This window comes from Xenia sp. Carnegie-2017, unplaced genomic scaffold, assembly GCF_021976095.1.
Source record: "Xenia sp. Carnegie-2017 unplaced genomic scaffold, XeniaSp_v1 HiC_scaffold_2, whole genome shotgun sequence".
Lineage (NCBI taxonomy): Eukaryota > Metazoa > Cnidaria > Anthozoa > Malacalcyonacea > Xeniidae > Xenia > Xenia sp. Carnegie-2017.
In genome coordinates this window covers 8823518-8839845 of record NW_025813482.1, presented here as the reverse complement: position 1 = coordinate 8839845, position 16328 = coordinate 8823518, and the positions used below count along the sequence as shown (strand labels likewise).

General features: G+C 32.2%; 3 protein-coding genes across 4 annotated transcripts; 2 read left to right on the top strand and 1 right to left on the bottom strand.

The window, feature by feature from the left end:
• The first annotated feature begins 390 nt into the window (after positions 1 to 390).
• LOC124439890 (tubulin alpha-8 chain-like) lies at positions 391 to 2824 on the top strand. Its single transcript, XM_046990171.1, has 4 exons — positions 391 to 492; positions 700 to 922; positions 1164 to 1312; positions 1644 to 2824. Exons 1-4 carry the CDS (start codon positions 490 to 492, stop codon positions 2619 to 2621), a joined length of 1353 nt encoding a protein of 450 aa, XP_046846127.1. The 5' UTR covers positions 391 to 489; the 3' UTR covers positions 2622 to 2824.
• Positions 2825 to 2910: 86 nt separating this feature from the next.
• LOC124439889 (tubulin monoglutamylase TTLL4-like) lies at positions 2911 to 10750 on the bottom strand. Of its 2 annotated transcripts, none has more exons than XM_046990169.1 (23): positions 10537 to 10750; positions 9711 to 10464; positions 9048 to 9290; positions 8693 to 8803; positions 8323 to 8396; positions 8077 to 8166; positions 7630 to 7734; positions 7477 to 7559; positions 7104 to 7232; positions 6565 to 6690; positions 6380 to 6478; positions 5992 to 6039; positions 5725 to 5811; positions 5215 to 5325; positions 5070 to 5142; positions 4840 to 4872; positions 4698 to 4769; positions 4468 to 4545; positions 4320 to 4389; positions 4131 to 4204; positions 3829 to 3935; positions 3640 to 3703; positions 2911 to 3510 (listed from the first exon to the last, which is right to left on the bottom strand). In XM_046990169.1, the coding sequence occupies exons 2-23, from the start codon at positions 10168 to 10170 to the stop codon at positions 3448 to 3450; spliced, it is 2400 nt and encodes a 799-aa protein (XP_046846125.1). In that variant the 5' UTR covers positions 10171 to 10464; positions 10537 to 10750; the 3' UTR covers positions 2911 to 3447. The 2 variants fall into 2 exon arrangements, with proteins under 2 accessions (XP_046846125.1, XP_046846126.1); XM_046990170.1 differs by having other exon boundaries at positions 9711 to 10228.
• Positions 10751 to 10903: 153 nt separating this feature from the next.
• LOC124440689 (SH3 domain-binding protein 5-like) lies at positions 10904 to 16314 on the top strand. The gene is made up of 7 exons (XM_046991106.1): positions 10904 to 11067; positions 11314 to 11376; positions 13117 to 13245; positions 13875 to 14036; positions 14890 to 15020; positions 15213 to 15255; positions 15417 to 16314. The coding sequence occupies exons 1-7, from the start codon at positions 11002 to 11004 to the stop codon at positions 15843 to 15845; spliced, it is 1023 nt and encodes a 340-aa protein (XP_046847062.1). The 5' UTR covers positions 10904 to 11001; the 3' UTR covers positions 15846 to 16314.
• Positions 16315 to 16328: the final 14 nt, after the last annotated feature.

Sequence of the window (16328 nt, the reverse complement as noted above, 5' to 3'; positions counted from 1 at the left end):
GTAGTTTCATACATGACTTTTAGCTAATTTGTACGCAAAAATCTAGTATCGACTCCATTTTATTAAATTTCTTAATGAAATCAGTGTTCAAGAACAAAATATATGTAACTGTTCAGCTGTTTCTCTCATTTGACAAAGTGTATTTAAAAAGTGATTTCTATGGTTTTTATGAAGGAAACATGATCTTGATTGTCAACAATATAAATAAGTAATGTTAAAACATGGCTGGTTGCTGAAAGAATATTATGCTTTAAAGTGGTTGTTGTGAGGTTAACCAGTTTTCTTATGAGACCAGCTGTGTAGATCGTTGAAACGTTTCACACCAGATGTAAGCACTTTGATTTGACAATTTGCTTCTCTATGCTTAAAAATTAATCAGTTTGACAAAAAGACGCTGTAGCGTTCTTCTTCTGAAAGTTGTGTACGTCACTTGAAATTCAGCTTCAGACCAAACGCTTATAAGAATCGAAATTTTCTAGTCTTACAACAATGGTATGTATAACACATTCAGTACAAAGACTCAACTCCACCTATACTGTGACTTGCTTAGCGATTAGGAAAATTTGTTTTAAGTTTTGTTAACGAGCGAAGAGCTTATCGTTTTATATTTTTCAATTTTATCATTGCGCAATAATTTAAGAAGTATCTGCTTCATTTGTTTGTCCATGGTGCTACAATGCTTTAACATTTTACTTTTAGCGTGAGTGTCTTTCAATTCATGTGGGTCAAGCTGGAGCTCAAATTGGCAATTCATGTTGGGAGCTGTATTGTTTGGAGCATGGCATTCAACCTGATGGAATGATTGTGAATAATACAAAAGGAAAGAATGGAGGGGACACTTTCTCAACATTTTTCAGTGAAACGAATTCCGGAAAACATGTTCCAAGGGCAATTTTTGTGGATTTGGAACCTACAGTTTTAGGTATTCTTAGCTATAAAAAAGTCGGAGGAAATAATCAAATTATAGCTAGAGAATGTGGACTATTTATGTTGTTCTTTGTTACCAAAAATTTATTATGAAACTTCTTAGAAATTTAATAACCGCACAACTACATTAAGTCAGTTTTATAAAATCATTTCAAACAAAGCCATTATAATGTAGTCAACGCGTACAGCTCCAGGATAAAGTTGTTCATTCCAATAATTTAAAAACATATTTTTAGATGAAATTCGTGTGGGAAGCTATAAATCTTTATTTAGCCCAGAAATGCTCATTAGTGGGAAAGAAGACGCTGCCAATAACTATGCAAGAGGACATTACACCATTGGCAAAGAGCTTGTTGATAAAGTTTTGGATAAAATTAGAAAACAGGCATGATTTTTATTTTTTATTCATGTAATGGTAGAGTTTTTTTGATCAATTCTTCCGGCAAAAAGTATGTCAATGTAATACACTAACATTACCAAGGTCTCGATTAGTTCTTGTAAACTAAATTACACAAGGTCAGGCCTGCGCACAAGCCTCACATAGTCTGGCCCATTTGTAAGCCAAGAGCATCGTTAGCTGTTTTTTACTTTTAAAAATTTTATTCTATCATGCACTAAACTTTAATTCTTTCCATTAGTACAGCATAGATCTCATTAAATTATATATTTTTCTAGATTTAATGGAACAGTTGTAGTATTTGTTTTTGTGCTTTTAGGCAGATCAATGCACTGGCCTTCAAGGATTCTTAATATTTCATTCATTTGGAGGTGGTACAGGTTCTGGTTTCACTTCATTGCTCATTGAACGACTATCCATTGAGTATGGGAAAAAATCAAAACTGCAATTTGCCATTTACCCTGCTCCTCAGATCTCCACTGCCGTAGTCGAACCATACAACTCTATTCTTACAACTCATACTACAATGGAGCATTCAGATTGCTGTTTTATGGTCGATAATGAAGCTATTTATGATATCTGCCGAAGAAATCTGAGTATTGAAAGGCCAACGTATACCAATCTCAATCGTCTTATCGGTCAGATTGTCTCTTCAATAACTGCATCTCTACGTTTTGATGGTGCACTAAATGTAGATCTTACAGAGTTCCAAACAAACCTGGTTCCTTATCCGCGAATTCATTTTCCCCTTGCAACGTACGCCCCAGTCATTTCTGCCGAGAAAGCCTATCATGAGCAATTTTCAGTTGCTGAGATCACAAATGCATGCTTTGAACCAGCCAATCAGATGGTGAAATGTGATCCACGTCACGGAAAATACATGGCATGTTGTTTGTTGTATCGTGGAGACGTTGTACCTAAAGATGTAAACTCAGCCATTTCTACAATCAAGACAAAACGTACCATTCAGTTTGTTGATTGGTGTCCTACTGGTTTCAAAGTTGGTATCAACTATCAACCTCCTACTGTGGTACCAGATGGTGATCTTGCCAAAGTTCAACGAGCTGTTTGCATGTTAAGCAATACCACAGCCATTTCAGAGGCATGGGCCCGACTTGATCATAAATTTGATCTGATGTACGCCAAGCGGGCCTTTGTTCACTGGTATGTAGGTGAAGGCATGGAAGAAGGCGAGTTCTCTGAAGCTCGAGAAGACTTGGCTGCTTTAGAGAAAGATTATGAAGAAGTTTTGGAAGAAATTGACGGAGAAGAGAGTGATAAAGATGAAGATTACTGAATGAAATAATTTACTGTCTTTTGAATGTTTAGCAAAAATAAAAATAAACAAAAATTTAAGCTGAAGTATACATTTAAATAGAGATCGAATGTTGTTATCAAACAGCACATCAATTCTGTGGTTAAATTGTCTTTATTTATGATCATAGCATTTGGTCTACAGTAGAAAATCCAATCAAATAAAATACTTTGATAGTTTTCAAACATAATGGTAGTTTTCAATTGCCAAAACCTCACTGAGAACTTCTTCACACGTAGACAGAACCATTTCCAAAAGACGAAAATCAATGTTAAAATTCTGGCTACGTTTCATTTAATGTGGTGTAGTGTAGTTCATATTTACAATGAAACAAATTTCGTTTTTAAGTTCGTTAAATCATAGATAGAGCTAGGTCTAGTATAAAACCAGGTGCAAAAGGTGATATTAATTTGTAGTTGCCATAGAGATAACTTAGTAGTGACGTACTCATTCATTGGTAGTTTATATCTTGTGGCAGCGTTAAAATTAATATGCGTATTTAATAATATTTCTCGTTAAATTACGAAAAGACAGAACCATACAAGGTTTTTTAGTATTTCATTTGTTCGTGTCCAGGGTTTCTACTCTATTTTTGTATGTTATAGCATATTTCTCAAATATTTCTTTGTAATTTTATTCACTCTCATGAAAATATTATTCAAACAGAATGTATAAGAGTGATTATCAATTGTCAGTAATTGAAAACAAAGTAAAAAATCTTCGAATGCAACTATCACTGCATCTGCTATTGGGTGTTACTGGATATTAAAAATTTACACTCTATTATTGAGTATAAGAAATAACTATTTTATATGTTCTTATTGGAGCATTTTTTCTTAGTTGCCATCGACGTTGTCTTAGTAGAAATGCTCTAAAAACCATAACATAAGTTGCAAGATAATGACAACAAGAATAATTAACAATAAATGTGGGACTCTTCGTAAATTAAACACAGCAAGAATCAAGCAAATATTATTCAGAGTTATTTCAAGTTAGTTACCTTAGAAGCGTGTGATCGACCAGTCTTTCTTTTTATCTTGGGCAAGGAAATTTGACTTGTCGGACTAGAACATTTGAAGCAAAATACTTTTGATTAATAATAAGTTCCATATCCTGATAATTTAGCAATAATCTCCAACAATTCCTATATGACTTTTACAGTTATAAAACACAAAAACTGGTAACTAACCTTATGCCATAATTTTCAAGCAGTCTCGTGCTTGCTGGGGCTGAAAGTGATCTTGAGACTGGTGACTGGTAAGATTGATCACTTGAGATTTGTTGAGGTGATACCCACTATAGTAAAAACGTATAATTTAAGTAAAAAACAAACGATAAATAAAACATGTAAGCAAATAAATTACTCCTTTGGTGGATGAAACAATATTCAACACAACAGTCGGTTGAGGGCATTTGTCACTAACTATAATCAAAACTTTTGCTGTCGCTAAAGTGTACTTAGAACTAAGTGCAATGATGGAGTATTTAAACCTGGTGATTTAGATCATAGCATGAAGATCTGAGATGAATGCCTTGTTGAGTGTAGGTACATAACAAAGCTACTCCTAAAATACAAAAGAAAAAATATTAGCTATATAAATGTAATATTTTTCTTCGCGTTCAAATAGAATGCGAAGAGCAAAAAAATCAAAATAAAAGTATGGTTGTTTGTCAACTCACCAATAGCAGTTCGATGTCCTTCCCTTAAATATTTTTTGGTCCATTCATCAAGCAAAATGTTGCGATACCTCTATAAAAAGAAGAAATTGAAGAATTAAATATGAATAAAAAAAAACATTTATTGTAGCTGGATTAAAGTCGAACTTACAGGTGAATCAAAAAAAGTCAAATATTTTTGAGAGGTTTCTGATGGAAATATTCTTTGAAAACAACCACGGCGACTGTACTACAAAACACATAACAATGTTTACCTCAAGACGCTTTCTACTACAAAAAAATCCTGGGGTAAAACATCTGTTTTTGTATAATTAAATACATCGCTTTACAATTAATTTACTTCAAATGCTGTATAGCTAAAAAATGGCGAGTTTCACTTACTTCATCCTCAGTCTCCGCTAAAATTTTTATATCTTCTGGGGTTAAGATGTCTAATATTGTTGCCTTCAGTCTCTTAAATGAAAAAAAATTGATAACACAGAAATCTACGACTGTGGGAACACATACAACTAAAAACTCGTACATCGTTACCATAATTGTTGACGTAAAACCCATGCTGTAAAGACATAAAAAATGAAAGAGTTAGCATTATTATTTTAAAAAATTCTCATTTTCTCTTTTCCTAGTTTCCATCCAATCAAACCGCTAATCATTTGTGATCGACAACGTCTTAAAAAACATGCCCAGTCACTTTTAGGGAATGGTGAAAATAGCTTGCTCACGTTGGCTATAAATTGTACTGACTTTACAAACCTTTGCCTTCTGATCAGACGTTAGAGCAAATCTTCCTTTGTCTAGTGAGCTCGGATTATTAAAGGAACTGCTTCTAAAAACAAATTTCGAGCGTAAATAATACAAGTCATGGTATATACATGTAGATTCATTTTTATCATCACACCTCATCGCTGTATTGAGTAGATTATCAGGAATTTTATAGCCAGAAATATTTAGCAAGTCTCGAACCATTTGACCTTTGATGCTCATATCCAGAGGAGATGTTGAATGTAAACTATAGGAAATTTTTAAATAAGTTGATGTTCATAAAATATTGCTTGTTATAAACAATGCATAAATATCTCTAATAGCTGATAAAACTGCACATTTTTTAGCGAAATCAAATTTGATGGTCCATATTTAAACGTTAGGTACTAAATCAAATAAAAATACTTCAGCCCTTCGACAACTTTGGCAGTACGACAAAATGAACGTGTGTCCAGAAAATAGATTTTCACAACAGAAAGATTGTTGACAAAAACAAGTGTTCACATATAGCTACGTAGCTACAACACGCGAAATATTTACAAAATACTTGAACCAAAGGTTCGGACAAAAACTCGAAATATTTACCAAAAACACAATTATAACAAATGTTAAATATGTGAAAATTCTAATTAAACTATAATTTTACCTTGGAGAAATATTGACCTCCAAAATCCACGGTTTCAAATTTTCATCGAGCATAACATCAAATCCAAATAATTCGTTGCAGCAATAACTAAAACATATGAAACGCATTTAAAAAATGAGAGCACATCTACATACACCAAGGGATGTACCGCATGCGTATCTCTTTACCAGGCTCTTTTTGAAGTAACGATGTCAACGTACATTTGAACACCAGACGAGTAGCTATAACTGTATAACATATTTTATTTAAAATACTTATTTTCAATACCTGTTTCGTACATTTTGTTTCATCAGTACATTTACTGTAGATTCACAGCTGTAAAATATTGTTAAAAACTTCTTAATTATTTTATCCATAAAGATTATGAAAAACTTACCTAATAATCACTTAAATGTCAATGCACTTGAAAGGACGTCAAAAATGAGTTACAATACATATTTTTAGGTTTTCGTCAACATTTTTATAGGTATTTTAAAGCGATACGTATGCCTAATCAAAGATTATAAGATTCCATTTAAGGTTACTATTACGCACTAGTTTCATTGTTCTCATTCATCGCTGCTGCAACAATTTGCTAAGTTGTTGGCCGTATTGAGAAATAGTTTAGTTGTAACAAGTGCATTGAAATACGTTTTAACAGATATAACAAACTAACCATATAACAGTTTTCACAACAATATCTTTAATATTTTCCCAAATTTTGGACGTATTCACTCCACTCCGTTTTAGGTAGCCCCAAAGGGCTTTCAGAGACCTAAATTTAATCGAATGTAACTACATTAGGAAACGACGCAGAGCACTAAACGTCACGAAGAATAAAGAACGAGAAACGTTTTATACCATTTATGTCCCTGACAAACTTCTTCGTTATCATTAGGAGTATAAACATTATTATTCTTCTTGTTTATACTATAGTTTGTTAAATGCATAAATCTGTTGCCCAGACTTTTACTAGATGAAGTATATCTAAAACAATAATTTAAGCGGATATTTTACGTAACATCTCGATAGGCGTCCAGTCGGGAGGAAAAAAAAGATTTTTCAACGCGCCTTAGAAAATAGCGATAAAAATTTTGAGGTATCAAGTAGAGGGGTTTGTGTAGACTTGTGAACTAATCAAATCAACTGACGATTTTTTATATACATCATTTTTTACGTCAGATAATTAATAGATTTAAATATAACATCACACAAATTTACACAAATTACGTTTTAAAAACATATCAAAATCATCATATGAATTTGGATACAGCAAAGGAAACACTTAATACGTTCGTACAATACAATCCTCTACAAGGCGATGCTTCAAAATTGTAAGCACAAAAATTTGTGGAATGGTTAATTTCTGAAAAAAATTTAAAAGAGCCCATTTGACTTACTTGCAAGTTGCAAAGCGAGCAAGTCCATCTTCAAATAAATATATCCGTAAAGGATCAAATGACGTTACAAAAACATAAATACGAAGATCGAATTTCCTTCCATTGATGAGATATGGTTTTGTAAGATATCTAAAATGTAAAGAGAAGTTTTTGTGAAACAAAATGCTGAATGGAAATTAGATTTAAGCAGATAAAAATAATGCATTCCTCGATGGATATTTGATTTCACGTATTCACCAAGCAAACACGATCAGAAACCAGGATTAAGGGAATGAACATGGTGTGCAAGATTGTCAAATTAAATAAACAGCCTTTGTGTTAGAAGACGTTGGTTTTACTAAGATGTCAGTTTTGTTATAAGATGATCACTTACTTCTGAACAACAACAGGTTTTTTCTTAGGAATTTGACTCCATTTATTTACGACTCTTACACCAATACCTCTTGCAGAAGCTGGCTAAAAAATTAGAAATATTGCATAAAATGCTTCAGATGCTTCATATCATCAACAGCAAACACTTTTTTACCGGCTTCAAAATCCACTTCTGCCTATTTCCACCATCTTCCCAGACTCTCTTGAAAATTCTAAAATCTTGCGGTAAGATGAACGTCTGTGGGATGAATCCAAATTCCTAAAAAAGAATAATGGTTTTAAATTAAACACATCAGGGATAAGAAGGAAGATGGTTGTTCCGAAAGGTCACCTAATGACAATTTTTCTAGAGAGAAATCCCTGCGCCTCGTTTTAAAAACATGGCAATATCAAGTACAAAGTATACATAAACATATACAAACTATAACGTCAAACCTAATGTTAAAGCAATCACTATGATAAAGAAAACATTAAACCAACATTATCCACCATAAAATGAATTTCCAACTAAAGCGATTTCTGTACCAGAGACAATAACTTCATGATTGATTAGCATTGATTAGCGTAAAGCAAAAATTATCTAACATTGTTCATTTTTGACCTTTCTTCCATGTCGTGTTAAAAGTTTTGAAAGATTTTTCCACAGTTTGTCTTTTCTTCCAATTTGAAATGAACCGGGAAAATGATTAACCTGAGAAAAAAGATTCGTCGGAAAGTATCAGAATGTATGTTTAAGAGATAAAGACTGTGAACAAGTCATTTAGACGGAGAATCATTTTGCAAAATTTAATACTGCGTTTAAATCCGTCATACTAAAAAAAATTTAAAACGAAATGGATTTTAACACCTTTTGGTATTCTCGAACAGCTTTGAATCCCGTTGCTTTCATATGTCTTCCCCAGTAACCAAGCCAGTCATTTTCTAGAGAGATCGAGATTAATGGTAAAAATGAATATGTGTCGTACAGTAGATGTGTCGTGTGTACGTGTACTAAACATGAATAAAAAGTATTTACGTCTTTTACGACACGTTTAATACGACACATTTATCAGCTTTTTTTAAACCAGGTTTGAATATCATTTGCCAATCAAAAGATAAATTAAATATAAAATCAACGATTGTACACGAAACTACAAAATGCCCACCGATGTTCTCTTGTATTATTATAACTAAATAAACATAAATCTCTCAATAAAATCCAACCAAAACACCCTTACTTTTGGTAGGAAGAAAACCAGATCGTGCTATGCATAGTTTCACCACATTAGGAGTTATGGGGCTCATTTTCCATTTTAAATGTTTCTTGATTTTTGAAGGAAATGGATGAACTGCAATCAAAGTTAAAAAATTAAACAGAATGATGTAACTGATTCACTGATTCATAAAATAAAAATATTTTTACTATCCCATTGATGTGATCATTATTACTAGAAATTTTACAACTGATTTGCAAATTTCTGAACTCATAAGTCTTTTGTTTTGTAATTAGTGAATGAAGACAAACTATGTAGAAAGAAGGATAGAAGTAACAAGCTAGTTATGTCATTATGTTTTATACATAGTAACAATTACCTCGTTCCCCATCAACAGTAAAATGTATTGTTCCAGGCATATTTGGAAAGAGACTAGATGTTAGAGCAGGTTGAACTTCTTCTGTTCCATATGCAATCCAGTGACCTCTTGAATCAACATTTGCCGATCGAATTTTTGTTGATCTTTGCTTTAATGTATGAACAAGTTTCTCACGATGGAGTGGTTCTTGAAGGGCAGCTGTTGAGGGACGAGATTCACTTGAGCCAGTAATGTTCGATAACTCTACAAAACAAGACAATAAATAAATTTCATCCGGTTAGATGTGAATTTAAGGTGGATGGTGACAAATTGATAATTTGGAGAGGCAATAATTCTTAATCACAATTGATTTTAATAGATCCTAACAAAGCAGACCATGCATTTATGAATATCAGCCCCTTCCCCCTACCAATCTATTGTAGTGCATGAGTAAAATCTAGTGTTTCATAAAGGATTTTTTGGCTGTGGTATTGTAATGAGCAATGGGATGGAGAAAGAAGATGAATTTTACCATTGATTTCAATCATTGTGAGAAGATTTTATCAAACCCACTGATTAGTAAAAAAAAACATGCTTGGATTCTGTTACAAAGAGTATAATTATAAAATGGACACATTGTAAAGGTTTGAAGATTTGCAAGAAAAGGTTAAATTTTACAATGACCATCAGACTCATCTTCTATGAGATTAATTCCTTCTTCCAGCAGCTCGTCATCATAATAACAATCAGATAATTGTTCAAAATCTTCCTCAGTACATTCAGAAAAACAACCATCACCCGGGGATCTTTCAATGCAACTGTAATCAATGTCATCATCTTCAACACAATCGCGTTCATCATCATACTCTTGTCTAAAAACTGAGCTTTTTCGACGAAATGCAGTAGACCTTGGTAAATCTGGAGGCTTTGGTGTCTTAGATCGAGCTTTAAACAATAATTGATTGCCAGCATTTGAAATCAATTTCACGTCCACGTTTAAATCACCAGAGTCATTGGTATTGATCATTTCATAGTCAAGAAATCGCTTTTCTTGCTTATAAGAGACAGAAGTTATATCATTTTCATGTCTATTTCCAACGATTTCGTTGGATTTGCTTTTTTCTTTACATGTAAGCGTTTCCATAACAACTCGTTATTAAAAACTGTTTTTGTAGGAACAATTTAGTTGACTTCATTTAGCACTAAGAAATCAAAATTTAACACATTTACGTCTTGCAGATAAAAAGCAAAAATTGCATTTAAATCTGCGTTTTAAATTATCCTTGGTCTTGATCCTGAAATTTACAAACGATCATCGATAAGACGCGCGGAATTAATGACGTAATGACGTAATGACGTAATGACAACAACAAGGTTGGCTTGGCTCCATTGTACTCTTTTGCTCATGCACAAAGCCAAATAAAGGATAAATTATTACCTTCAAAGAATAAATTATGAAGTTCAAAAGATACTAAAATAGTCTGAGAGAACAGAACAGAGTATTGTTTACCTTGGAAAAAATCGAATGTTTTCAATGCTCATAAAATCTTAGCATAGATATCAACCAAAGTTACCCAACGTCCAAACTAGTTAAATTAAATGAAGTTAAATAACATTCTTTCATATAACATTCGTCCAAACTAGTGGTATGGACAGTCTGCTTTAATGTCCTAAACATGCCTTTGTCACAATTTAATGCATTGTGTTGTTGTGAAATTTATGATTGGCATAACAAACAAAAAACCCTTAAAAGAATGTTAAATTCACACATTCCTATCATTATCGCTTACATTGTCTTAGCACTGATTGGCTGATCACTATTGCAAAATACAAAATATCAAACTGTGACGCATAAAAACCTGCCCGGTAAACTTCACTGGGACATGGGTACAAGATTTTATGAAGGTTGACACTTCAAAGGTTACAATTATACAATTATATATATTATAATTTTCTATGACCACAATTTAGAACCATGGATGATAAATGTGACTTAACTTGTTCGAATGAGGAAAGCGAAGGATTAGATCCAAGAATTCAGGTAACATATTTCCATTTGAGGATTTTATAAGAAGCGAAAATCTTAAACATAGACACGTAGGTTTAATTTGCTTCATGCTACCGGTACTGGTAATGTTGTTCGTACGGATATGCGCAAATTAGATAATTATTATTTTTCAGCATAAGCTCAACATATAAAGCATAATATTATAAGAGCTGTATTTCTATAACTTATCATGAAAATTACGCATCGAGAAATCTAAAAATTTCATATGTTGTTCTTCAGGAGCAATTGGATCGGCTGAATGGCTTCTGTACTTCAGTTAATCATTTAGAAATGGAATCAAACGTAAGTTACGCTAAGGTTACATCATATACGTAGAATTGAGTTGAGCTTTGGTTTAAGTTTACGAACGTATTTTAATGGAAACAATAAACAGTGGTTAAAGTTACATATTACAAAACAATTCTTAATTATTACACTTGCCAATCATAACAAACTTCTAATTTCAATAAATCGCAACATCCTTAATTTCGAAACCTACGTAACATATTGTTTCAGTGTAACAATTTTGTACTATATTGTTTCATTAAGTTGCTAGGTACTGTTCAAAAGGTTCAAACTTGTAATGTGGTAATTGTTTTTAATACCACTTTGTTTTAATAAATATGCACAATCTATTCAATAAATGAGCTATTTCAAAGGAGAGTAAAGAGTCATCATCCGTTTTAGTATATCTCATTAAATGAAGCAGTAGCCAAATCTCTTGTGAACTATGACATAAACGGATGCACGGTACTTAATGCAACTTTGCTTTAAGTTTGTTTTGTTCTTAAGTGAATGTCTAAGTTGTTTTTATTTTCAAGAATGATAAAATGTGGTGAAAATTTTGCCACATGTATAATCAATGTTTAAAACATTTCAGGTGGCTTAGATGCCCTATCACTTTTGAGAATATGTATCTTATTTCGTTTTCTGAGTCTGTGAATATTTCATCCTTGTGAAAATCTTAATTTGTTCTGTGAAGTAGCATTTTCCAACTCAAAACACTTTTGCAGTTTGCTCCAAAACTGTTTTCAGTACTGGGAGATTTTTATGTATTTCTGTTAAACTTTTGGCTGATCTTCATTTTCATCATGAATTCCACTTGCTTTCTCTTCTGGATCAGATTTTGGAAACTTCAATTTTTTTATGTTTTTTTAAATCATGAATCATTACTTTAATAGAGTTTTCTACATATATAGTTTGCTATGTACTTATGTCATGTACAGTACCACAGTACATGTGCAATGCATGTACAATAGGCATACAATGCACATTCTTATGCAACACATAATATGCTTGTACAAGATGGAAAATGGACATAAAGTACCCAAACAAGGCACATATAATGGAGATATAATGCATGTTCATACACAAGAAATAGTTGCTGTAGATATGCACAAAACATACAATACACAAACAATTTGTACAGTACACATACAATGAAACAATGCACTTAATGTCCACATTTGATATCTGTGATTCTTATCCATACCACCTGGATAGAAGCAAAACTTGACCTAAATTTTGAGTCACTTACACCAACCACTACAATTTGCAACCATATGCTAAAAATTGACATGTTTATGCGACCATCTGCCAAATGTCACAAACCACAAATTTTTTAATCCCAAAGTAATTGTGCTAATTGCGAGAAATTCCACTTGTTTTCGAACTTTTAATCAGTATTTGAATTTCATACTCAATAAGTTCGAATTACTTTTCTGTGTTACCTATTTAAGTCACTATAGCTACATTGTAGCAAAGATGGTGCAAAACTTGTAATGTTTTTTGTAAAGTTCCTATTACCATACCTGTCAACTGTGTCGTGAAAAAAGCAATTTTTTGCATTAAATTATTCAACAATAACGCAAGAAACGAAGATTTGAAAAAACACAATCTGAGATTAGCAACCACACGTCATGACCATATTGTCATGAGACAATTTTGTATTAATTTTTTTGTGAACAACATATACAACTATATACTGGATGTTTTCTAGATTGACCTGAGATTGATCTTTTGTGACATTTTAATTTTATTTAGGAGGCACAACGACTTCATCAACAAGTTCTTTCATCAGCAAATGAGCAATTACAACAGAAACGCAAGGAACTTGGGAAATGTGTTGATAGAGCTCTACCATTTTATGTTGCCAAAAGCGATGCTAGACAGGTAAAATACTAAGTATGTATGTATATAAAAGAACTAAAATACTCTAGTATTGTAGTTTATGTACTAAAATAATCTTTGGTGTCCATATTTTTAAATTATAACTGGATATCTTATGTGTATGACTGTTGTATATATGTCTTTGTTATTATTATTTTATTCTGTTGTGTCTAAAATTGGTTGTATGCTATGTGACAATATGTGCAAAACTCCTCATTAAATTGCTTATGAAAGTGCAAATGAAAATAAAATTTTTCGTTGTTAAATTTTTTTTATTTAACGAAGCTTTTGAAATAACAGTAGACTTTCTTAAACTGTTCAGACTCATTTTTTTATTCTGGTGTTTTTGTGGCCACTTGTTGTGTAAACGTGATCTCTGGTCGTGTAAACGTGATCTCTGGTCGTGTAAATGTTACATTGAAAAATAGCTATGTCAATTTTAGCTTTAAAAGAGATGTACAAGTACACTAAGTACATTTCAAGGAGGTCTACTGTCATTTACTTAATATAAAGTGAAGGAAAATCCAGATATTTTAGAACATTTAAGTTATCTAACATTAAATTGATTGTACAAAATAGTGTTTTGTTTTTTCATGGATTTATTGATTTCGCTGTTTTGTTTCTCATTTAAGGCGTTTAAGCAGCTCCAAAAAACAGCAAGTGACTACGAAAGAGCCAATGAAAGATATAACTCGGCCAAAATAAGGGTAGCAGATCTTGAAAAAATAATGACAAGTGAAGGTCGAGTGTTTGATGCAGCTCTACAAGAATTACTTAATCATGCCACACAGGAGGTAAGAAACATTTACTGAAAAAAACAGAAATTTTTTAAAAGATTAATGAATGTGTAGGTACCTAACGCACATCGGGTGTATTTCTTTAAATCTTACTTGGTGCGTATTTTTTGGCGGTGAAGGAGATCGTTTGCATCTCTCAAGAAAAATTCTAAAATGGCATTACGGACTGTGGAAGGCAATTATGTGTTTTATACTACCACATTTGCAAACTGTTGTATATTAGTGATTCGCTCGTCTTTGGTAATATTTGGATGATGATTTATGAAGTTTTGTTGGTTATTTAAAGAACTGTACAACTATACAATTATAGGAATTATAATTTACTTTACTTTATAAAAAATTCTTAAAAATCTAATAACTCTTTCATTACGCAAGGTTCACTCATCTGCAAGTCTATAAGTCTACAATAGCCCAAGGCCCTGGGACCTTTAGCTAGGACAATAATGCACCCCCCGGGAAAACCTGCACCCCTCCTGTCAAATGAGCATTGATCCCCTGAATCTTATCGTAATTACTCAATAACAATAATTGGCATCATAAATAAAAAATGAATATTTCTGAGTTTTAAATACTTAGTGAAGAATAACAAACTTAAAAATTGCTGAAAAAGAATAACACGCTGTGTTCATTTTTTGTATATTTGACAAAAGATTTTACTCCGGATGGTTTTGTCATAAAAAAACTGCAAAGGAAAACATCAACCAGTCATTTATGTTAATAAATATTACCCATGAAACATTGGCATACATTTTATTTTAGTCGTAGTTATTGAAAGAAAAGAGTGATAGGTTTAGGTTTGAAAAATATATCAACTTATTGGCGCTGATTATTGTGCATTTGTTTACCTAAGGTAATGGAAGCTGCCGAACTGAAAAGAGAAAGTAGTTGCTCGCATCACCAAGCGACAACCAATTTTCAAACATTACAAAAGAAAGTTAAAGAAATGAACAAAAATTTAAGAGGGGCGATTTTGAAATCAAGGTATTTTTGCCATAGGCGATGAATTTTTTTATTGTAGTTTACAATTATTTCACTACCATCAATTTTTTCCCCTTTTAATTGATGAATATTACTGAAGCATGTTCAAGCAAATTTATGAGAGTCAATTAGTTGAAAAAAATCATGATTTTCATGTGCCTTAAATGTTTCATTTGCATTTTTTGATTTGTTTAGAGGATATTTCGAACTGAAAGCTGCGTCAAATAGACAACTAGAGGTTCGTAAACCTTCGGATTTGTTTTTGCGATAATTCTATTTTATATAATGAGGTAATGACAACCGATGTTTTGGTGAGGGATTTAGCATTTTATAATTGTGCTTTAACCCAATATATTTTTGAATGCATTTTGTTCTACATTCAATACGTGAATTTTTTAGCTACATAAACAAAGAGTATTTTCACTTAACAAGGATTTGCGCATGGCAAAAGAAGAATATGCTGTTGCGTTGCAGTCACTTGAAAAGATCAGTGATGAAATACATCGTCTTCGTAAGAAAAATAATTTCAATAAAGATTTGACTTTGTTGCTTCGTGAAAACGGAGTTGGCGCCGAGTCAATGAACCCTATACTAGAAGAAGAGTCGCGTTATCATAACGATTTGATTCTTGGGGAAACAGTTGAACTAGAACCAAAATCTAATTTTGATTTTTCTTATATTTTTACTGATGACGAAGAAGAATTTGATTCTGAAAGTGAGGACACTTTAAGTAAAGATTTCTTTTCCAGAGGTGAGAGGCCGTCTGTTTCGGGAAGTGAAGGGAACAGTAAAGATGAGACTAGTTTTTCTGATATTGATCTAACTTAATGGAAGGAGATTAACAAATAATCATGGAGTATGTTTTTTGTGGAAAACTGAAAATACACAATTGATCTTGCAACGTAACTGCCTTCCTAAAAGTGTCACTTGAACACTTGGCAATTTTCTTTTTATCGTTCTTATTTTCTTTATATTCTATATGAAGGCTACTAAGTAAGTTTATGAATATTTTATGTTTTTTTGCATATTTTTACATCACTATAATCAATTAAAATATAGAGATAAATTATATAATGATGTTAGTGTAACACTAAGTAATAATTCTTTGTACATAAATAAAAAAATGACATTCAAATTCACATATAATGATTATAGTTTTATGATATATTAAATTTATCCATTATATTAGCACTGTAAATTATTTTGATATGCGTTTGGTGTATGTGCTATAGTCCACTATTTAAGTACACTGTTCTCATTAATTACCCACATGCGACAATAAAAGTTTCAGACGATACATCGTTATCCATC